The 22,452-nt window shown below is 38.2% G+C and overlaps 2 protein-coding genes across 4 annotated transcripts in view; one reads left to right on the top strand and one right to left on the bottom strand.

The window, feature by feature from the left end:
• The first annotated feature begins 1,282 nt into the window (after window positions 1-1,282).
• LOC125799463 (interferon-induced very large GTPase 1-like) lies at window positions 1,283-9,421 on the top strand. The gene has a single exon (XM_049476232.1). The coding sequence runs from the start codon at window positions 4,720-4,722 to the stop codon at window positions 9,256-9,258; it is 4,539 nt and encodes a 1,512-aa protein (XP_049332189.1). The 5' UTR covers window positions 1,283-4,719; the 3' UTR covers window positions 9,259-9,421.
• A 1,934-nt stretch (window positions 9,422-11,355) lies between these two features.
• Window positions 11,356-22,452, bottom strand: part of cgnb (cingulin b) — a 43,094-nt gene continuing 31,997 nt past the window's right edge. For all 3 annotated transcript variants that reach the window (XM_022666807.2, XM_022666808.2, XM_049476233.1), the window contains 10 exons: window positions 22,236-22,331; window positions 20,743-20,988; window positions 18,747-18,917; window positions 17,718-17,879; window positions 16,581-16,670; window positions 16,111-16,194; window positions 15,407-15,525; window positions 15,033-15,141; window positions 14,134-14,297; window positions 11,356-12,229 (listed from right to left, as the gene is read on the bottom strand). In XM_022666807.2, coding sequence (XP_022522528.2) covers window positions 12,097-12,229; window positions 14,134-14,297; window positions 15,033-15,141; window positions 15,407-15,525; window positions 16,111-16,194; window positions 16,581-16,670; window positions 17,718-17,879; window positions 18,747-18,917; window positions 20,743-20,988; window positions 22,236-22,331 — 1,374 coding nt within the window. In that variant the 3' untranslated portion in view covers window positions 11,356-12,096. The remainder of the gene's footprint in view (window positions 12,230-14,133; window positions 14,298-15,032; window positions 15,142-15,406; window positions 15,526-16,110; window positions 16,195-16,580; window positions 16,671-17,717; window positions 17,880-18,746; window positions 18,918-20,742; window positions 20,989-22,235; window positions 22,332-22,452) is intronic.

Below are 22,452 nucleotides of genomic sequence, written 5' to 3'. Positions count from 1 at the left end.
ATGGAATCGGGACCTTGTGAATCGGAGTCGAACTGGGAATTCAGTGACGATACCCACCACTACTCCTAATCTCTTCTCATCTGAGTTTAATAGAGTTCTAATCCTTATCATATCAACAACTGGCTTGGTAAAGTGAGCTGCTTATGGAACTGAACATATACACATGCTGGCTGAGGGCATTAAGGAGAAATCTGGAACTACACTTTGTTCTTCAGCTTGGCTCACAGGATGGAACATACTTAGTTAAAAATGAAAATTCATTATTTATTTTTTACTTTATGTATGTTTATTTGCATCTGTTTAACTCATATGTGGTGTTTTTTTAAAAACACTCATATTGCTGAGATAAATGGATTAGTGTAATTTGCTTTGGTGCCCGAAACTTTTGCACAGTACTGTATAGTATATAGTATAATTTATTAAAAATAATGTATTGTGCATTATGTCTTGTATTTGGATTATAAAAATCAAATAAAACATAATTATTTTATTTTTAACTTCAGTAACACCCATTATTCCAGTGCTCAATCTGATGTTGGATATTGTGCTTTATCTTTTGTTAATGACACACACTGCATGTTATTTGATTGGACCTCATCTACATTTTTGCACAGCAATTGCAGGACCAACAGGCTTAATATGTGAGTCTTCTGATGCAACCACTGCAAAATTGAGATGGACAACACCAGAGAGAATGAATAAGAGTACATACAAATTGAGACTCACATTCTACACTGCGGAGGAAGAAGTGCAATCAATGACCATGGAATCAAATTGTGAAACAGCCACGATTGATGATTTAGATCCTGCTACTATATATACTGCATCTATGACTACAGTACTGGCTAATGGACAGCAGAGTGAACCAAAGTCATTAGTCTTTTACACAAGTAAGGGATTTTTTTATGTTTTAGTCAAAATAAAACAAAAGGTGCATCTGCTACCAATTCATAACTCTGCTGCTGATTATAGTAATCTGACATGTGTCTCATTCCTGTTAGAGCCCTTGCCACCAGAGGAGTTGAAAATTATATCCATGGGAGCAACTTTGATGTTAAAATGGAATTATCCGAAGACTCATGACAAAGAGCCTCACTTCAAGGTGACCTGGAGTGATAGTACCTATGCAAAAAAAATGTTTGAAACAAAAGACAAGGAGGCAAATGTAGTTGGCTTGAAACCAGGAACAGAATATTTGTTCTTTGTCAGCACTTTAGCGGCCCTGAAAGACTTACAACTTGAGAGTGTTCCTGTGCAAATCACACATAAAACACGTGAGTAATATCAAAATCAAGGAATTTAATACTAATGGCGCATGTAACTGTGGTTCTGTTTCATGCCTCCTGACTGTTAGAGGTGTTAGGAAGTGGATGTTAGTTACATGCATAGTGCCACTCTACCTCTTTTCATCTCTCATCGTATTATATTTCTAAACTTATTCTTTCCGTAGTGATGAAGTTTACAAAGTTTTAGCCTAGCCAAAAAAAGGTGCCACCTGGATTTAACTAAATAAATGATCTAGGGTTGCTGCAGTTGGTCAGGTTTAGGTTTAGGTTATGCGCGAGGTCAGCTGACTACCTGAATGTACTAAATATTTTCTTGCCTGATGGCATGGGCATATTACAAGATCACAATGCTAGGATTTATTGGGCTCAAAGTGGTTCAGGGAGCATGAGACATCATTTTTTACACATGGGTTGTTCAACACAGAGTCCAGACCTTAACCCCATTGCATGCAGTCCATTGAGAGGGCTGTGTCTTGGTTGTACCCCATGTTTCTGGACCGTGGACTGCTGTATGCTACACAACAGTGCACAGAGACTTTACCTGCAACTGTGCAGGCGCAAATAAAGTTCTTTGATGACGTGCTGTCTACAGCGGCTACAGACTAACTATTCACTGAAGCTCTTAGCTTGTAGATGGCTCAGGCTGGTACAAGTGGATCTGACTTGGTTTTTCAATAGATTTTTATATGAAACATCCATAATCTAAGTATTGACATACAAGTTAGTTCAGCTTGCAGTTGTGCATCAGTGCTTATTAGCCCAAGTCCATAATTTGCTGGGGCGAACCGTTCTCTGATTTGGTTCGCACATCACTGTCTGATCCCCCCCCCCCAAGTGCACTCTCAGTATGATAGTGGAGGAGCCATGGGGCTCCGAAGTTCTTCACTGTACCCAGCTGTGCTCAGAGCACTACTATTGTTTCTTCCCATGGGAGGCTTTCCTATCAGAGCAAAGTTATCTGTTTGCTACAGATTGCTTGCTGTGGGATGTTACCAGTTGAATATCTGAGCACTTTCCAGTCATCAAGCAGAATATAATCAGTTATTTATGTACAGTGTGGGGAAAGGTACTTGCCCCTTCATAATTTCTTATTTTTTGCATGTTTGTCAAAGGCAACGCAAGAAAACACAAAAGGCAGTTTTTAAATGAAGGTTTTTATCATTAAGGGAGAAAAAACCAAATCAACATGGCCCTGTGTCTGGTTGGGCCACACTTAGCAGCAACAACTGCAATTAGGCGTTTGCAGTAACTTGAGTCTTTTATATATCTGAAAAAAAAATTTAATTGATCTCTTCTTTGCAGAATTGTTGTAATCTTGCCACATAGGAGGGTTTAAATGATGAACCACCTTTTTAAGGTCATACCACAACATGTTAATATAATTCAGATCAGGATTTTGGTGTGGGGCCATTTGTGACCTCTTGGATAAGTTGTCATTGCACACTTGGGGTAATTTTGGTCAGCCTGCCACTCCTGGGAAGGTTTACCACTGTTCCATGTTATTGCCATTTGTGGATATTGGCTCTTACTGTGGTTCGCTGTAGTCCCAAAACTATAGAAATGAGTTTTCCAGACTGATAGATCTCAATTTGTCATGCCTGACTGTAAGCAGTCTGGACGGGCCTGACAGCATCTACCTCTACCACAAACTGCTTCTTGGGGTCAGGGTGCCTGCTTAAGGGTCTGGAAAGCCTGACCGGGCGGGTCCAAACCTGTAAAAGTTGGCAAACCTTAGGAAGCTCTGGACTACCTTCACCGAGGTAGATATAGGACAGTCCAGGACAGTCCGCACTTTCTTCTGATCATCACTCCCCTGCATTAATAAGATACCCCAGGAAGGATACTTGGGACAGGTGGAACGCACATTTCTCCAATTTAACATGGAGCTCGTTCTCAGGCAGACGGCCTAGCACTCGGGGGACATGGCCTACATGGGACTGGAAATCTGGGGAATAGATTGGAATGTCAATAATAATCAAGTTCTGGAATTCGGAAGGGGCATTAGCTAAACCATAGGGCATAACCCGGTACTGGTAATGGCCAGAGGTGATGAGGAAGGCAGTCTTCCACTCATCTCCCTCTTTTATCCTAAGAAAGTTATAGGCACTTTGGAGATCTGCTCTAAAGCCGATGGGACCAGAGGCAAGGGATAAGGAAAGTGCTTAGTAATAGCATTAAGGGCCCGGTAGTCAATACAGGGGCAGAGCCAAGCAACCTGTTTCTTGATAAAGAAAAAACGGAGGCTACTGAGGACCTGGATGGCTCTGTGAAACACTGAGCAAGGGCCTCTGTGATGTATTCCTCCATGGCACTCTCCTGCTCACCAGTCAAGGGATAAACACAAGCCTTAGGAAGTGCTGAATTGTCAACAAGGTCAATGTAGCAGTCATAAGTATGGTGAGGAGGAAGTTTGGTAGCCATTAGTAGTGTCCAGGAGGTTGGGCACGGGCTCCTAATGGACGCAGTCCACAATCACGCCTTGCATGATTAGAACCCCCACAATACAAACAGAATCCCTCTCTGAAACGGCGCTGGTGCTCCTCAGGTGACAATCGAAGGGACCCCAGCTCCATAGGCTCCTAAGTAAGTGGTGTAGACATGGTGCGGGAATGCAGGGTGCTTGACCTGTTACCAGTGGCATTACCAGGGGTTGCTACAGCGTTACATGCCTGTATTGGATTTGGAGCCGCCGGGCGGCTTTTATTTCCCTAATACATAAAATTATAATTTAAAAAGTGCTTTTTATATTTACTCAGATTATATTTTTCTGATATTAAAGTTTGTTTGACATTCAGAAAAAATATCATTTTCAAAAAAAGGCAAAAACAAAAGAAATATGTAGGGGGACAAATATTTTTGCACACCACTCTCATAACTTGGGCCTGGTACTTAGATGTGGTTTCCTGGTCTGTCAAATGTGGTGACAAGGCAAGGCTAGCTTGCTATCTCTAACTTGCTTGTTTACTATTTGCAGCATGTGCATGTTTGTGTTCATATTTTCGTCCCTCATTCTGGCAGCTGGTATGCCCTCAGGGTCAATCCCCATGTCGGAACTTGGGGCGGTAGTGAGCCACGGATTCAGAAAACACTGCAATAACCAGTCAGGCAAGCTAAGTGTCAGTGTCAATGGGAGAAAAGGAAAAAGGACGAGTTGGGGCAGTGCCACATGTAACTTTATAGGTATTCAGGTCTTGACTAAACAATGTAACAGGACTGCATCCCCCAACCAGTCGCTCTGGGGTCAGGAGGCATAAAATAAAGAAGCACTTCATATTTTCCATGCTCTTTTTTGTTCTTGCTGCTTAACTAATTTTAGTTCTCTAAATATTTGTTTGTAGATATCAGTTTGGAGTCTGTTTTAGAACAACTAGGACTTCAGCACTGCTTGGAAAAGAAATTAACCCTAAATTCTGTGTTGGAAATTCAGAAAGACATGCCAGAAGACCAAACTGCTCAAAATCTAAAATCACTACCACTCAGTTTTCTTAAAAAAATAATGTTGGCCAATACAACAGCAAGAAGCACTGAAAGGAAAACAACCCCTGAACACACAATTAATTTCAGAGATAAAGACCTGGAGGAACTCAATCCACTGGATCTGATCACAGCTGTGTTCCTTTGCTCAGATCCTTTCCTCCAACAGGAATTGTCTTTGAAAATGTCATTGTGCCAATTTGCCATTCCCTTTCTTTTGCCAAACTCTGACACTCAGCAGTGCACACTAATGATGTGGGCCATGAGGGACATTGTAAAAAAATGCAGACCTCACTGTTCCAGAGATAGATTTGAAGAAAACAGCATTGTCTTGGCCAACATGCCAATGGTTTCTTTTGCTAGACTCGGAAAATGTAGCTTATCCAAGTCTGGCTTTCTGAATAAACTTCTCAGCAAAACACAGCAGCACCATGACACATTTGTTTACAAGGAAATGGTCAGTGGAAATATCCAAAGGAAAATCTCAAATGGTCTTGTTGAAATTAGCTGGTATCTCCCCAGCGGGAAGAAAAATGACATCTTCAAGGAGCCGTTAGCAGTAACTAATCTCCGTGGGGATATTTTCTCCTTTGAGACTCAGTTCTCCTTCCTTTGTGAAACATCAACTGCAGTGTTTCTTTTCTGTGATGACCTGGATGCACACCAAGAATTTCTGAGTTCTTTACAATTCAAGGCAAGACTTGTTCTGGTCTGCCCCTCCAGCACAAAGGACCTGCAAAGTGCTCTAGTGTTGAAGCCTAACACCTTGCTACTCGTGAAATGCAAAAATGAGAATGATGCTGTATTCGTAATTAAATTACATGAAACTGTTGCTAAGGTAGTTAAGGATTCCCAAAAATTGTGCATTGAAAAAATGTCAGCAATCGCAACAGATCTTGGTATTGAAGTGGATGAAAACAATGCTACTTGTCAAAATGCTAAGAAAAAGGCTGATTCGATTACAGAAGGCATTACAGACATATCAAAGTATAAAAACCTTGAATTGCCATTACAAGGGGAGCTCTGGAAAGAACTCTCAAATTTAGAAAAAGAAGAATGCAGATTAAAACATGCAGGGGAAAAGAATATTGAGCATTACAAGACTAAAGTTCAAGAAAAAATTCAGGAGCTTAGAAAGCAACAGAGTATGAATGGAATTACTCGAAGTATATTACTTTTTAATTCCAGCTTAAATGGTTCTCAAGAAGAGAGGTCCTATTTTCTTAAATGGATGAAGATCAACTTGGACAATTTGACAAGAAAGAATTTGACACAGATTGAGGAGATTTACAAGGCAGAGTGTCAGAATTCCGCAAAGGATGAACAACGGATTACAGAATTAGAAAATCAGATTGCTAACAGTGGCTTAGGAATTGAACATTACTTCAGGGAGATAGGTCAGCTTTACGAGTCATCCCCTTACCAAAATCATCTGAAAAATCTCCCAAAAATATGTGCCGAGTTAATGCTGAATGGGTTTCCACTGGAACTTGTGGATGGGGATGCATCAAACATTCCAATGAATTGGGTGGGAGATGTAATTAAAGAGCTGAACCAGTTGACAAAGCCTAATAACACAATTCGTGTAGTCACAGTATTAGGTGTGCAAAGCACGGGGAAGTCGACTCTTCTTAACACCATGTTTGGAGTTCAGTTCGCAGTTAGCAGTGGAAGATGTACAAGAGGTGCCTTCATGCTTCTCATAAAGGTAGCTGAAGAATACAGGAAAGAATTAAAGTGTGACTTCATCATGATCATTGACACAGAGGGACTGAAGGCACCTGCACTGGCAAAACTGCCTAACAGCTATGAACATGATAATGAATTAGCAACACTAGTTGTAGGGCTGAGTGATTTTACAGTTGTCAACATTGCTATGGAAAATGCTGCAGATATGAAGGATACCCTTCAGATTGTTGTGCATGCATTCTTGCGCATGAAGGAAGTTGGCAAGAAACCATGCTGTCATTTTGTGCATCAGAATGTGGGTGATGTCGATGCTCATGACAAGACATTGAGAGACAGAAAGATTTTTCTTGAGCAATTGAATGAGGCGACACAACATGCAGCAAAAATGGAAAACAAGGGAAACAACAAGAGGTTTTCAGACATTTTAGACTATCAACCAGAAAAGAACAACTGGTACATACCTAGTCTGTGGCTTGGTACTCCTCCAATGGCAGCAGTTAACACAGGTTATAGTGATGAGGTATATGACCTGAAACAGTCTATACTGAAACATTTCAAATCAGTGAAAGGTCAAGCTCATGATTTTGTGGAATTTGAAAAATGGGCAGAAAGTTTATGGAAAGCTGTCAAATATGAGAATTTCATTTTCAGTTTTCGTAACAGCCTTGTTGCTGAAGCATATTCTAAACTTTGTACAGAGTTCCACACGTGGGAATGGGCCTTCAAAAAAGAAGTGAACGCATGGTTCATAAGCTCTGAAACTAAGATCTCTAACATGTCTAATGGAACCACATTGCTGGAATCAGCAGAATCAGTTAACATTGATGATTTGTTGATGAGTTTAAAGTATGAGGCAGCAGAGAAGGTAACTACAGAAGGAGAAACCCTTGAAGAAAAAATAAAGCAATACTTTGAGAGAGAAGATAATCATGTCCATCTAGTGGAAAAGTACAAAGAGGACTTTTTGGTTAGTGCATTGAGTCTAAAAAGAGAGACTGAGATGCAAATGAAGAGAAAACTGGAGAGTGCAGTGGAGATTCAAAAGAGTAAAGCAAAGTTGGAAGACGTAAGGCAAAAACAAAGAAATATCATGAAACAACGAGTGTTAGATTTGATTAATGTTTGCAAAAAGAAAACACACAAACTGTCTGAAAGAGAACTGGAGGAGGATTTTCAGGAAGTATGGGATAAAGCTGTACAAGAGTGCTCTTTTAATTCCATGCCAAAGCAAGATGTGGCGAGTGAAATCTTGAGCTTATTACGAAGCAACCTTCAAAGGAAGGGTGGGGCAGTGCGTGAGATGTTATCCAGCATCACGTGTTTGGAAGAGTACGGAACAGGGCCGTTTGTAACAAAGCGTGGAAAAGATAATCTTCTCTTCAGGTTACTTGAAAATCATCATCGTTATGAGACTACAATGAGAATTCAGGACATGTCCAAAATGATCATCAATAGCAGTAAGCAATTTATCGAGCTCAAAACAAGTGTGCAATCAGACTACAACACTTTTGATGTCCAGGATTTGCTGTGTCACATTGATGAGAGGTTAAAACAAGAAAGCCAGCTGGATATCAGCCCGGAACATGAAGCATCTCTTAAAATCTACATTTGTGCACATGCTGCACGGGAGTTCCAGCGAATGCATGATGCTTTTATAGAGAAAAATGACCCCCGGAAGACACTTGAGAAATTCAAATCTCAGTGGTTAGCAGATTTTAAGGACTTCTATTATCAAAGAGACCAATGCAACACCAAAGCCGATGTGTTTGCTGAAAAATGTCTTTTACCAGCTGTAACCGAGTACATCCAGAAATCTCTTGGCCCTGACATTGTAGATGAAATGCTGACAAGCAGAACAGGAATTGATTTTAGCACCCGATCATTTTTTCAGTTTTCATTTTTGAAGGAACTGCTTCTAGGCCAGGACTTTTCAAAGATGTTTCAGTACATTGAGTCATATGAGGAATCTGTCACTCTGTGGATATTAGAGCAGATCATTAAGCATTTCTCAAGAGAAGACAGGCTTGTAAAATTAGAAACCCAGCACTTGAAAAGTGTCATTGCAAAAATCAAGAAAGCTCTTGTCAATGCTCAGACGAAATTGGAGAATGCTTGTGGGAGTAGTCAGGAAAACCTCAGGAAGTTTGTGACACATTTCTGTACTGACCTCAGGAAGGAGCTTGTTCTGTCCGCTGACAGCCTCGATTCAGCCCTCTTTTTAAACTATTCTAGTCCTAACGAGTTTGCAGAGTGTCTTAAATCATCAGTAGAGAAAATGCAAGCAAACCTAACAATGCAATTACACAGAGACAATAATGTGAGGGTAAAACTGGGCAGAATGCCAATGATGATGCCCCAAAAAGAGCTCTTTAGCAGAGTGTTTGGCTGTGGGAAGAGATGTCCATTCTGCAGAGCGCCCTGTGAAGCTGGAGGAAAAAAACACACTGAGCACTTTGCATCTGTTCATCGACCCCAAGGTCTTGGAAACTTTACATGGGTTTCCACTAAAAAACTGATTCCTGACATATGCTCCTCTCTTGTCGCCAGTGAAAAGTCATTCCGTTGTAAAGATACAGGAAATAAGTGGCATCCATACAGTGACTACAGGAGGTTTTATCCAGAGTGGAGGATTCAGCCTGACACAAGCATTGAAGCCTCTGACTTCTGGAAGTACATCTTTACCAAATACAACAAAAAGTTTGCTGATGAATACAAAGCTTTCCCAGCAGATATCCCAGACAACTGGCATGGTATCACTTTACAACAGGCGCAAAGTAGCTTGGAAGATGCGTTTATGATGCGATTTTAGACAAACTAAACTTCCTCCTGTATTTGATTATATTGAACAGATTTTTGCAGGACTGACACTAAGCAAATGTTATGTGCAGTTTTTCTGTTTTTTGTCCTAGTCTGTTCTGGCCCAAGGTTTATATTCACTCAATCCAGTACAAAATCCTGCTATAGTCCACGCCATGGTACTTTGTAGGAGTTAGTGTAGGTTTTTATTTGTTATTTTTGCCTGGGTCACTCCTGGGGGTTATGAGACAAGCCTGAATTATTCAAGGTTTAATTATCTTTTTTTTTAATATATAATTGGTCTTTGGGTCAAACCCTCAAGTTTTAAAAAGAGAATTTTCTGTCAGTTATTTGATGATTCAGTAATGTGGACAATATTTATCATTCCAAATATCAAACTTTCAGCATTTTCTGCATAATTGCAATGCACATCAGAGGTTTATTGACTGCTGTATTGTTATAGATGTTGCGTAATTTATATTACAATAGATAAACAGTGGAGGGCAATTGAGATGTAACAGACAATGATTTACTCTATAGAATAATTAAGCACAGATTTTTATTTTTACATTATTTGTACTTTGTCTATTTATTCTCATTTACGTTTATTAAACAAAGCTGGGAAAAATATTTGTAAATGAGAATGACAACTTGACACCAATATCCTGCTCTGTTTATCATTTTCATTTTTACCTGTCAAAATGTCTGTTGTACTTGTTGTAATTTATTGAAACAGATTACTTCTTAAACTACAGTACTTTTTTATTTCATTTGTGAACTTTTGTTCATTATAAACTTGTACTAGTGCTTGTACTACATAATTTAACACAATAAATACTTGCATTCAGTTTTATTAGCTTGCATAGGAAATGAAATGTGTGTGATAATATAAACAATATTTTGGGGCTTAATTGAGTGATTTTAAATCTGAAATATTACTGTATCTGCACTAAATATCTTTTAAATGTCTGGTGCATGCAGACCTGAAGCCGGGCTGGTCTGAGTGGGAGCTGATCTCAGTCTTGACTGATTTAAATAAGTGCCCCAAAAGTCTATATTGACAAAATTACAATTTTTAAACCTTATCATTTGCTTGGTGTTTATTTTTCATATTATGTGTAAATTGTTGTATATACACTTATCCCCATTGTTAACGACTTGCCCTAGACCAGGTTGTAACAGCAAACAATCAAAGAAAATGTATTTTGTATATATAAATAAAATTATGTTTTTATATGGTTTTATTTTGTCTCTCTATGACTGTAAAAAAACTGAAATTTGTTGAATCGTGTATACATGTAGCTAAATGGCGACTGCAGTTAATAAACAGCATCATGCTTTCTCATTCATAAATGGGAACTTATTGCCTGTTTTATTATTTGTGTGAAATGTGCTCCAACTCCCATTTCTTTTACCACACCCTCACTCACAAAAATCTACATGAAAATAAATAGCTGTTATTTTGCAATGAGAAGTTGATCTTTGAAGTTTCTTATTTTTCGTCATACAAGCTTACAAGTCTTGATGCAGGAACTCCACCTTACTAACAAACGTTGAAAATTCAGTTTTTCATACTTTTGTACTAACGTTCAAGATAATTACACGAGTTATGTGGTGGCCACTAGATCATGAACCCCACCTTTCCCCCATGATGTTAAAGTTAAGCATGCTCCTATCTGTCCAAAGAGTCTCGATACAGACTGTTGGAAGTTTTTTTCTGAATGACAGGCTGTACTAGGAAATCGTACATTGTCAGTTGAATATATAATAATTCATATTATAAATATTGAATTCAATCCATGGTTAAATCAGAATCTTCATAAAAAGGTAGATTAGCAGGTCACCACCATTTTGTGGTTCTGTTATATTGTGCGATTATTCTGTCCAATAGAGCCTAACAGGTGCGCACCACAAACGCAGCAGATGGGTGTTGATGGCGGAGGCCTTATTTAAAAATTTTATATGGGGCCTCCTTTATCATTACTACACAATTAGCAATTTTTTGGTGCTCAGTCAAAATAATAGTTTTTGTATAACAAATTTATCTTTTGCATGATTAAGGTTTCCATTATATATACTAAACCAAGAATAATATGATTGAAAGAACAATTTTTATTAGAAGTATGAACAGATTACAGAAATCGTTCACTTGTCAACAGAGCTGCTCTTCCATTTAGATTCATTTTAGGTGATTAAAAAACAGAACATACACGCAAAAAAGAAAACATTCTTTTAACATAATCAAGCGAGAGTCACAAGAATGAACAGAAAATACTCCATGTATTACTACAAAAGGCTGGTTTCAAGCAAAACATCTAGTTACAACAAAGTACCGGTTTGTACACAGTAAAAAGTACAGTTATTACTCAAAAAAAAAAAAAACACAAACCAAAGCAGTTTAACTCAAATTCATTTAAACTGAGTTAATTTTTTCCAGTGTTTAGAACTGTATATTCTATAGTTCTGAAGGACCATGAGGTCACTTCATTGTTTCATCTTTTTATCCATTTTATTTCTTTCACACTTTACTTGTTTCTAGAATTCCCTTACAGAATTAAGGCATTCAGTCAATGATCGTATACAGCTCAACTGTTACATTTCATTAGGCTTAAAAATATAATGTACCGTTACATTTTACAGTAGATTTACACAAAGTATTCAGTTCATATGAATCATAATGTACAGTGCCAGATGTTTTCTCAAATTCATGAAATATGTAAGATTTTAAGATTGTATCAAACATTAACCACTGCTTCAAAGTGATCAAAAAGTATCCTGTCTCTATAAAACTCAACTCTGAGTTTCATTATTTTTTCTCTGTTGTCTCCCTAACCTTCTCCTCTCTGTCACTTTAACAGTTGGTAGTCTGTAGCTGAGATTCTGTCAGGATGGAGGTGATGCTGCTGGAATCAAAGTATCCATCCTCATCCTCTGAACTTAAAGTGGAGCCCAGAGCTGGACGCCGCGTCTGCTGAATCTTCCTCCTGACGAACACACAGAGCATACAGAGTCACTTCCAGTTCAAATGAATCAATATTTACTAGAGTAAAAGAAAGATTCAACATAGTCGTTCAGTCAAGACTAATTTGGAGTCTGAGGTTTTCCAGTGGAGCTACGAAGCTAATGTAATCAAAGTCAGCATCATCCAATACTTCCATTGCTTTTTAACCATCCTTACATCTATGCTCCAGTGCAACATTAAAAAAAGCACATTTTTGACACCAAACATGTCTTGGCTGAGTAAAAAATTTACATTAGCATTACTATATTACTTATTTAAAATGTTCCTTTAAGCTTACTTTTCAGTAATATTTAAAACCAAATCAAACCACAAACACTCATGAAAAAACACAACATGAAACATACAGACAGAGTAGAGATGTGCACGGCTGCTCGAGTACATCTAAGTCATTTAAGGGGACATTATTTCAGTACTGAAGTTTAGATTCAAGTATTCAGTACATGATGTCCACCACAAGCAGGTGGCAAAACACAGGCTGACAGTTCAATGCAATACAGAAAGAATGACAGGAAACAAGACTCTCTAAAATATGACGGTTTTGCTCATATTTGTGCAAAGTAAGTGCATAATGTTATACATTGCTACTACAAATCATGAGAACCTAAAAATAAGCAGGTTTTTAAAGCTATGCTGAAAATATGACTGAACATTAATTAACTCTGTAGGCTCACAATAAGACGCATTAGCCCAGTGCTGGCTTCTCTTTGCTAGTTAAAGGTGAGATACAGAATTTATTTGAAAGTTTTAAAGTTGATTTACATGGCAGTACATAATGAGGCTCTAGATTAGATTTCCAAGCTTTTGGGCCCTATCGTACACTCTGCACGTGTCACAATGCTCTTTGCTATCTCACACCCCGTCGTCACGCTGTTGACATACCAATGGGCCAAAATCAGAGCGCATCTAACTCTTAAAGGTTATGACAACTGGCACAATGATTGGTTACCAAAGACACACAGACACGCCCTAAATCAAGCTGCAAGATGCTCAATTTACTTGTGCACTATAGATCACTAAAATAGGACCCTCTATGTCCACTTAATAATGTTACTAAGGTCCTTCAACCAAGAGTTACTAATAGTTCCGCAAACTAAACGAAAGTTAAAAGGGAGACTTTATGCTCCCAGACAGTGGAATGATCACATCAGACTCTCAGCATCGTTTCATGTTTTATGAAATGTTTAAAGACTTTGTTTTTATTCTCTAGCTTTTTGTGAACATTGATAATTATGTTGACAATTTGTTTGTTTGTTTTTTTATGTCTGTAAAGCACTTTGTGAGATGCTCTGGAAAACTGCTTTATAAATAAAGATTTATATTTTAGACTTATATCTGGCACACAAAAAACAGAGCTAGTTTTGAATGATAAACATTTTTTTATTCTATATGCCTAAAATCCAGTACTTTTACTGTACAAAGTGAGCCTACAGGCATACAACTCTAGCGAAAGTCTATTTTAGCCTTTCTGTTGTTTCCTCACCTAACCCTGCAATTATCCATTCATTACCTTTTCTGGATCTTTAAAAAGCAAAGTTATTTGGAATGCACATCCCTAACTCAGAGGTGAATGTAATTGAAAGAGAAATGAGAAAAACAGCTGTTTTATCAAAAAAGACTAAGCATGCGAAATCACATTAAAAAGCACCAGTGTAACCAATTCAACTTTGCATAGCAAACTCAAAAAGCTCATGCCAGTCATTGAAAACTTTTCAGTGTTCAATACCTTTCAAAACAAAGCATTCTTCAAAGGACCTTTTTTTAAGTGGAACAAAACAGTTGATTTGAGCAGCTTTATTTGAGCCAGCAGTAAACTTTAACTTTGTAAATAAAGAAAGTGTTAGAAGGTAGTGTAAAAACTGTACAGACTTTAGCTCGTTTTCCAGCGCGCCGACTTTGGCCTGCAGTGCCTCCTTCACCTCCTGGTGCTCCTCCAGCTCCCTCAGAACCTTCCTCCTGACTCCCTCCAACCGCTCCACCTCTCCCTCACTCTCATCCACCTGCCTCTTCAGGGCCTTCACACGCAGGGAGAGCTAGAAAAGCACAAGTATAAGACATGTTAACAAATTAACTCTGAAAAAAGAGCCCACATCTGAACATTGCCCAGAGCTGCCTTTTTAAACATGCAGCATACAGCGGGGAATTTTCATGTCAGATGGATTTTCATTAGGGCTGAAACTAATGATTATTTTGGTAGTCGACTAATCTGACGATTATTTTTTCGATTAGTCGTCTAGTCAACGATTATTTCTGCCATGTTCTTCATCTCTAAAAACATAGAAACAGCTGAGCAAGAGACTAAAAATGCACTTAAAAGTCTAGATGTTGTTTAAACATGGAAAGTAGTGCTATTTAGTAAGTAATTATGTAATTTGTTGTGTTTGGGCAAACACAAAATAAGTTTAATATAACCTGTGTGAGTGAGTCATTTACCCATCTCCATTACACTTCTGTTTTTAGCACCTTGTTTTATGCTGTGCTGTTACAAATTAACAATTAGTCGACAATGAAATTTGTGGTCGACAAATTTAAATAATTGACATTGTCGATTATATCGACTAGTCGTTGCAGCCCTAGTTTTCACTACAGGAAATGTTAAAAGCTTAGTTTATGCAGGGGCAGTGTAGAGCCTGTGAGGGGAACACAGGAGGCATGTCATAATGCAAAAAGTAGTCTACAGCCACTAGAGACAGAGTGAACAGCCTTAAGCACACTCACAAGAGACAAACGTGGGCAGACACCAGGATAATGTGCCTATATATGTATACCTGGTCTCTCTGTTCAGCATGTTGGTTTCTCTCCTGGTCCAGTGTGGCGTTGACATCCTTCAGTTTTCTTTCCACCCTCCTTTGAGCTGCGAGGATGCTGGTTTTCTCCCTGATCCATAAAATGTTCCATATTAAATACTCATAAGCCGTACACACACACACAATAAAAAAAAAAAAGATCTGACCAGATTTCATGTGTTGTTGATTCTTTTTGAGAGGATTTGTTATTTTAAAATTAACAAAATGTGTCATTCAACCAGGTGTCTGTATTCTTGCATAAGACTATTATATATATATATATATATATATATATATATATATATATATATATATATATATATACCCAAAAACAAAAAAGAATGTGTTGAACACACCTTTCTTCACTGCGCAGTCGATCCTCCAGCTCCTGAATTTTGTTCTCCAGCAGTGTTACTCCAGCAGATGGTCGGGACAGACCTTCCATATCAGCTACACGAGACTTTAGATCTTTTATCTAGGAAAGAAATGGAAATTATGAACTATAAAGCGGTCTGTATTATAAAGGCACACTTTCAATAAATGTCTATTTTTTGGTCTATTTTCATGCATAAGGCCCACCGGATAAGGTGCATTTTAGGAGACACTATAAGGAACTTCTATTTCAGCAGGTCTCGCCTCTGGGTGGTGGGGGGTGGGGTTACTAAGGTAACTAAGTTATGTAAAGCTAAACTAAGTAAACAAAACTGTAATAAAAAAGACTTTCTTTTAAAGTTAAACAAGCGCTGGATGTTAATCTACACAGATTTCTCTCCTGAAAACTGTTTATTTTGGTGAGCTTATTTACAGTAAGCTTGAGCATTAGCATTAACAGCTAACCGCTACACTGAGTAACCCAGTGAGTGTTCCGTTAAACCAGGGCGATATTATTATTATTGGTTTGTCCCACGTAGCTTGTTTTAACACTGTAAACGTGCAGGCTACAGTCTGATACATTCCTTACAGTGTGAAAAATGCAGTATGTGAAAATGTGCTGAGGTCCACCTAATTCACAGAAATATGGCCTATATATATTTTTTTTTTTTGCCTGTGCTTTGTTTACCTGTCTTTCCAGTGAACTCTTGTCCATTTCAAGGTCATGTCTCGCTGAGCGCTCCTGCATCAGCTCTGAGCGGAGTTGGTCCATCTTAAAGGGAAAACAAATGAGATATTCACTGTAAACTTGTGAGCTTATGTGATATATGTGATATCAGCGGTTAGAGCACCAGGGCATCAGGATTGTGGGCTTGACACCCAAGTTTGGTGAAGCCACTGTTGGGCCCTTGAAGTGAGGACTTTAATCCTCACTGCTTCAGGCACGCATTCTCACAAAATCACTGTGTGTTTTTCAAAGTTTACTCACTAGAGTGTGTGTGTGCATATATATATATATATATATATATGGGTCATGGATGCATGGGTGGGTCAAATTCCTATCACATGTTTACCCAACACAAGTATGATGTGTATGGTTGTTTTGTCTTGATACAAATTAAGTTGTACTTTACTGTCCACAGTTTTGCATGCTTGTACCTGTTCTCGGCTGCGTGCGATGCGGTCATTCAGTAATTCTGTTCCAGTCTTTTCCTCGTCCAGCTCAATCTCCAAAGTCTTCATTTTGTCCTAAGATACACAAACACACATATGATTGCTAGCACACACTTCTATTCCCACCTTTACAGAGTTTTGACATTGAACTATATGTATATATGTATTGTAGTTATATCTGCACCTCTATGGTCAAAAATGACCTGTAAGACAATCTGTGCAGCCTGGTAGTGTACAGCTTTCATTTTAATATTAACACTTTCTATGTTGGAGTCTTGTGTGAAAAAATAATCAAATTTAAAGCAGAATAAAAGATAATGTGGGTGATTGTTTCTGCTGTGTCACTGGTTGTTTTTGATCCTAAAAGCAACATATCTTGCTCTTTGGCTCCCCCTGTAGTCATGAAGTGGAATTTGCCCTCTGAGCCACTTGTACAGAGCATGGTTATGTTTCATTTCTGACTAGGCTGAGAGATACAGAACTGTCACTGGAAATGAAAAGCCATGGTTGTACATATCGAATAATGTTTCCAAATTATACAAAAATATAGGTTGCACATCTTTACACAGTTCTCGTGTTTTTCTGCTCGCCTTACTTAAATTACATGGTGCAGTTAGCAGGGTGTCAAGCCCGGAGTAAAGACAGAAATACATTTCTCTCTATATGAGGTAATTTGTGCAAAAAATTATTTTAAGCCGGACCCTAGTTCAAAGATTCAAGATTCAAAGAGTTTATTGTCATGTGCACAGTAAGAAACAAGTTTCCTCGTACAATGAAATTCTTTCTTTGCTCCTCGCCAAGTATGCCGTGTAAAGATAAAAGTAGAAAATATACAATAAAGAAAGAAATAAACTAAATATAAATATTAAATTGGTGTTAAATTTACATCCAGGATGGAAATATATACATGAAAACAGTAATGTGTTATGGATGTTATTTACAAGTAAGTACATGTTATCTACAGCAGTGGAATATGAAAAAAGTGCAAAAAGTTCAGAAGTGCAGTTGAATCCAGTCAAACAACCAGACCTTCAACATCCAACTGCCAAACCAAACACTGGTTGTGTGTGAAATGTAAATGTATAAGGAACAGTGATAGTAAGGAAATTTACACACCCATACCTCTAGAAGCCGGATCTCTCTGCTTCGGTCTGTCTGTGAGGTCCTCTCTGTGTCCAGCTCACTCTCTAGGTGTTTAAGACGGCTGCTCAGCAAATCCTTATCCAACTGAGCACTATCCCTCTCTTCAGAAGCCACCATAAGCTCCTTCTTTAAACGAGACAGCTTAAACACACAAACACACATAGTCTGTTAGCATGTCTTAACCACAATAATGCTGGGAAATGCACTTTTAATTTTCATCATTTGATCAAGTCAAAGCTGCAACACTAAATTGACACGTAGCTGAATCACTATGAAATGGCAATAGTGTAGTTTACCAAGATACTCATCACACCCCATGTTCTACAGGACAATGAGGTCAGCTAGCTAGCTAAGCATTCCTAACAGGTAATATCTTCGATAAAGCAAGGAAGTATATAACTGTTGCTCCTTATCCTGATTGCAAGTCAGGATAAAGCTGGAATGCTGAGAAATATGAGCATGTTTAAGATCTCCTGTGCTGATATTGAAAGATGCTGGATGCAGATACAGGATTAACAGTAACAGCAAGAAAAAAAAAAAATACTTCAATAACAGACAAAGCTCTCATAGTAGTTAAAGCGATCAATATAATTATATTACAATTCAAAATTACTGTTTCAATAACTTTTAATAGCTTTCCCTAAATTTCCCTAAATAAAAAATTATTCATAGCATCCTGTCAACGACTGATATTTTTTACAGAGTTGCATTACATAAACTGACAAATTCTTTTTTCATATTTTTGTAGTTACAGACGCCCTTTGTAGCAGTTTTCTGTAACTTATTTTGTTCATTTTAATAATGGAATTATATTATACTAAAGAAAAGTAAGATATATTTTAGGATTTAAATACTTGGTCATATTATCCAGCCCTACTTAGAAAACTTCTACATTGTTTTCAAAATAATTATGATTTATTGAATTACTACGTTTCTACACAAAATGTGAATCAGATTGAAGTGAAGGATGGATGATCATTAAAAAGCTAATGGCTTTGACTCCCTCACCTCCTCCTGTGCTGCTTTAAGGTTGTTCTGTGACCTCTGTAGCTCTGCCAGTCGCTCTTTGCTCAGCCTCTGGGTGTCCTGCAGTTCTCTACGAGACCGATCTTTAAAGTCATCCAGCTGAGACTGCAGCACCTGCACCGATTGGCGGGAATCCCCCATCAGCATCTCCATCTGAAGTATTAAAGAAATGGGGTTTGGTTAAGTAAAATATTAATAGTTTGGTAAAAAAAAATATAAATAAAATAAAATAAAAGTTAACATGCTTGCGCTGCTAACCAACACAGTATTCATCTTGTTAAATATTTGCCAAAATCTTAAACAAAATTTGTTTGCTATTAAAAACCTAAATTAACTTAACTTGATATAAATATATTTAATTCTAAAGTTACAAGTTTTAGTACAATGAAATGGCTTTATTTTTTATTCAGGAATGCATGTTTTATATATTAAAATGTCACTATGCAGGAATCAAGAGGTGTCAAAAAATGATGACAGCAGTTGGTAGATGAACAATAGTGGCTTGATTTTTACACGCACCTATCATGGACCTGAAACAAAAATCTGAACTGTTCTTTTGGGGCATACAATATGTTTTTTTTTTTACATATAGGTTTAAAAATACACAAAAATGCTTTTGACAGCCAACAACAAGCTTTTGGATGAATTCTGGTTGGATGCTTGACCAGTCTTCTTGGCAGAATTGGTAAAGTTTAATTAAATATAAACTGCAGGTAACACTGTGTCCGTGTCACTATGCTAAATTTTCCCTAGGTGCAAGTGTGTGAATGACTGTTTGTGTGTGGTACCCTGTGATGTCCTGTGTGGCAATTCGTTCTGGCATTAATAATGCACACTCCACCACGGGTGGCATCACCTGCCTTTTGTCACAAGCACACCACCAAGTTTCTGGCATATGAGAAATCACAGGCCTGTCCAGCAAGTGGATCCTGCATCCAGGCTTCTACATTTCTTCATGTGTATACATAATTTTAAAGACCACACCCAACTAAGAGTGCTTTCACACCTGAAAGTCCGGACTGTGGTCCGAACTAAGGTTCATGTGTTTGCTACATTGTATATATTTGGTCCGCTTATTTTTGTTTTCACACTGCAGTTTAAGGAGCGCACCAAAGACCTTTGTGTGATACTCCTACATCCTTTCATCATCATGCGTCTGACGCTGGCGTGTTGATAATTCAGCAGGTGGTTCATTCGGTGGGAAGCCTTTCGAGGATAAGGATGAAATGAATGAACAGATTCATTTCGTCTCCATAGTAGTGCTGCTATTGTGTTTTTATACCACCAGCAGAAGCAGCAACTTCAGGCACAGGCTAGTTAAAATTCTCTAGGTTAGTACAAATTCGCCAAACGAATGTGCTTGTTCTGAAGCAACTGTATGCCCGCCGACAGATAAGGAAGAAAAAGCGGTTCTGTTTCTTCTTCTGCTGCTGTTGTTGAGGAACGCCTGCTCAGCTTCCTGTAATTGGTTCGAAAGTTCAAACCATCTAGAAAAGCGCTTTCACACTGCAGGAGAACCGGACCATGGTTCAGAAGATCCGGACCGAGACCACCTCTCTTGGTCGGACCAAAATCTGGTCCTTTGGTCCGGACCGAGGTTCGCGCCCCCTTTCACGCCTGCTATTTTGGTTCGGACCAAACTGAAAAGTCCAGAAGTCCAGACCAAACGAGGCAGGTGTGAAAGCACCCTTAGTTAACTCTTCACTGCAGAAAAGTTTGTGTATGTTATATGTGTGTTTTATAGACAAAAAAAAAAAAAAAAAACTTTCCACATTCATAACCACATCATTTCATCTACACAAAATAAATTAAGCTCTGATTTAGCTCTGGGATTTAATGGCCAGAGTAACATGTTGAGGATTGAATTTGCAAAAATGAGAAACATAACTATCCAAACCCAGTTTTTATTACCAACGATAGTAAAGCAATCCCTGAAACCGTTTACATTATAAGGCCACTTGTATATCCACACTCCTACCTCTTTACTCATCTTCTCCAGTGATCGGTCCAGCAGTCTCTTCTGCTCCTCTAGGTCAGTCTTCCCCCGGCGCAGGGACTCTCTCTCCCTCTCTCTCTCCTCCAGCCGCCGGCTGAGCTCCTCTTTCTCCTGCCCGAGTCGAGACAGTCCACGCCGGGCTTCTTCCAACTGTGAGCGCAGACTCCGGTTCTCTTCCTCGAGAGCTTCTGATCCACCGCTATCTGGAACACTGGAGTGCAGCCGTGACTGTGAAACAGAGAGTACTGAAGTTCAGAGATGGAACACTATGACTTTTCAGATGTTTACCGTCAACAGATGCTAAGATTAAAAATTATTCAAACTAGTTGTAATATCTAAAAATGCCATAATGTTGTAGCCCTAGAAAAATCAGTTTGTGACGTGCACAATTTAACCAATTAAATTAAAGTTACTTAGCAAGTTGTTCGCTTGTCAAATGTTGGCATAAGCAGATGCATAGCCAAGGGGAAACTGAATAAATCGTTTAACTTACTACAAACATTAAAAGGAAATCATTATATATATTATACATTATATACCTTTAACATAAGCCACAGTCACTGCTGTAATTTGTGGTGCAAATTATTTTATTGGTGCACTGAAATTAAAAACAATAATAACTGAAATAAGCTAACTTATATTTTACTACTTTATACTCCAACCCCTCCACGTACACCTACTCCCCTGGACGTACATTTCTACAGGGACCAGGCAAGTTACTAGGGCTTGGCGATATGGATTAAAACAAATATCTTGATTTTTTTTTTTTTTTTTTGGAATGGTAATATACAATGTACATCTTAATATGTTTTCAATAACAAAAAGATACTTTAGAGACAAAGCTGCACGTTCCATATTTTATATGAGCACTTTTATCATTCAGTGGCATATCCTGTATACTAGAGTAGCCTAGTAGATCTAGCAGCATTTATAACTCAAAGGCAATTCAAATTACTCTAATTATAAACAACAGATTCTTTAAATTAAATGTTTGGGGTTTTTTTTCAGCTTAAAGTAGTCTCAAAACAAGCAACAATACAGTGTGCTTTTGGAAAAAGAGCATCTAAAATGCTCAAGAAAAACTAAATAAGTAAATGAAAATGCTGTTTCTGTAAATCTGAGCTGAGGATCACTGTAAAACTGTCGAGAAACTGGGAGCAGAGAGGCAAACTGGTGAAGCCCACTGGAACTCAGTATAGTCCATATTGATCTGAACAAAACTGTCTCTTCTTACATCTGAAAATCTATATTTATATTTCAAATATAAAATCTCAATATTTCCAATTGCCCTACAAGCTACATGTGTGCATTTGCACATCTGTGTCAGCAATGGGAGCGACCTAAAGCGCCTGAATGAAATTCATTAAAAGGGATGTCAATGAACATTTCGACATATAGTGTAGCTGCATTTTAGCTTAACTGGGGTACCTGTTTGGTCTTCATCATGACAGTATATTTTAATAAGTATGTTTTACCATGCGGGCCAGTCTTTCTCTGAGGCGAGTGTTGGCCTCTTGAAGTTCAAGAGAATTCTCTTTGGTGGCAGCAGCATCCTGAGGCAGATCTGGTGACTGCGAAAAGAAGAATACGTTTGATTTAAAGCAAACAAGTGGACCAATATCCAGCACAGTTTAGCACAATTTAGCAATTTATCTACTCCAATACAGAACTGATTTTACTCATCTGTTAACT

This window comes from Astyanax mexicanus, chromosome 3 (genome assembly GCF_023375975.1).
Source record: "Astyanax mexicanus isolate ESR-SI-001 chromosome 3, AstMex3_surface, whole genome shotgun sequence".
Taxonomy (NCBI): domain Eukaryota; kingdom Metazoa; phylum Chordata; class Actinopteri; order Characiformes; family Acestrorhamphidae; genus Astyanax; species Astyanax mexicanus.
This window is presented reverse-complemented; position numbering and strand designations above follow the sequence as displayed.

What these genes read in the sequence shown, in the direction of transcription:
- LOC125799463 (XM_049476232.1), top strand. Translation starts at nt 4,720, where the DNA reads ATGCCAGAAGACCAAACTGCTCAAAATCTAAAATCACTACCACTCAGT.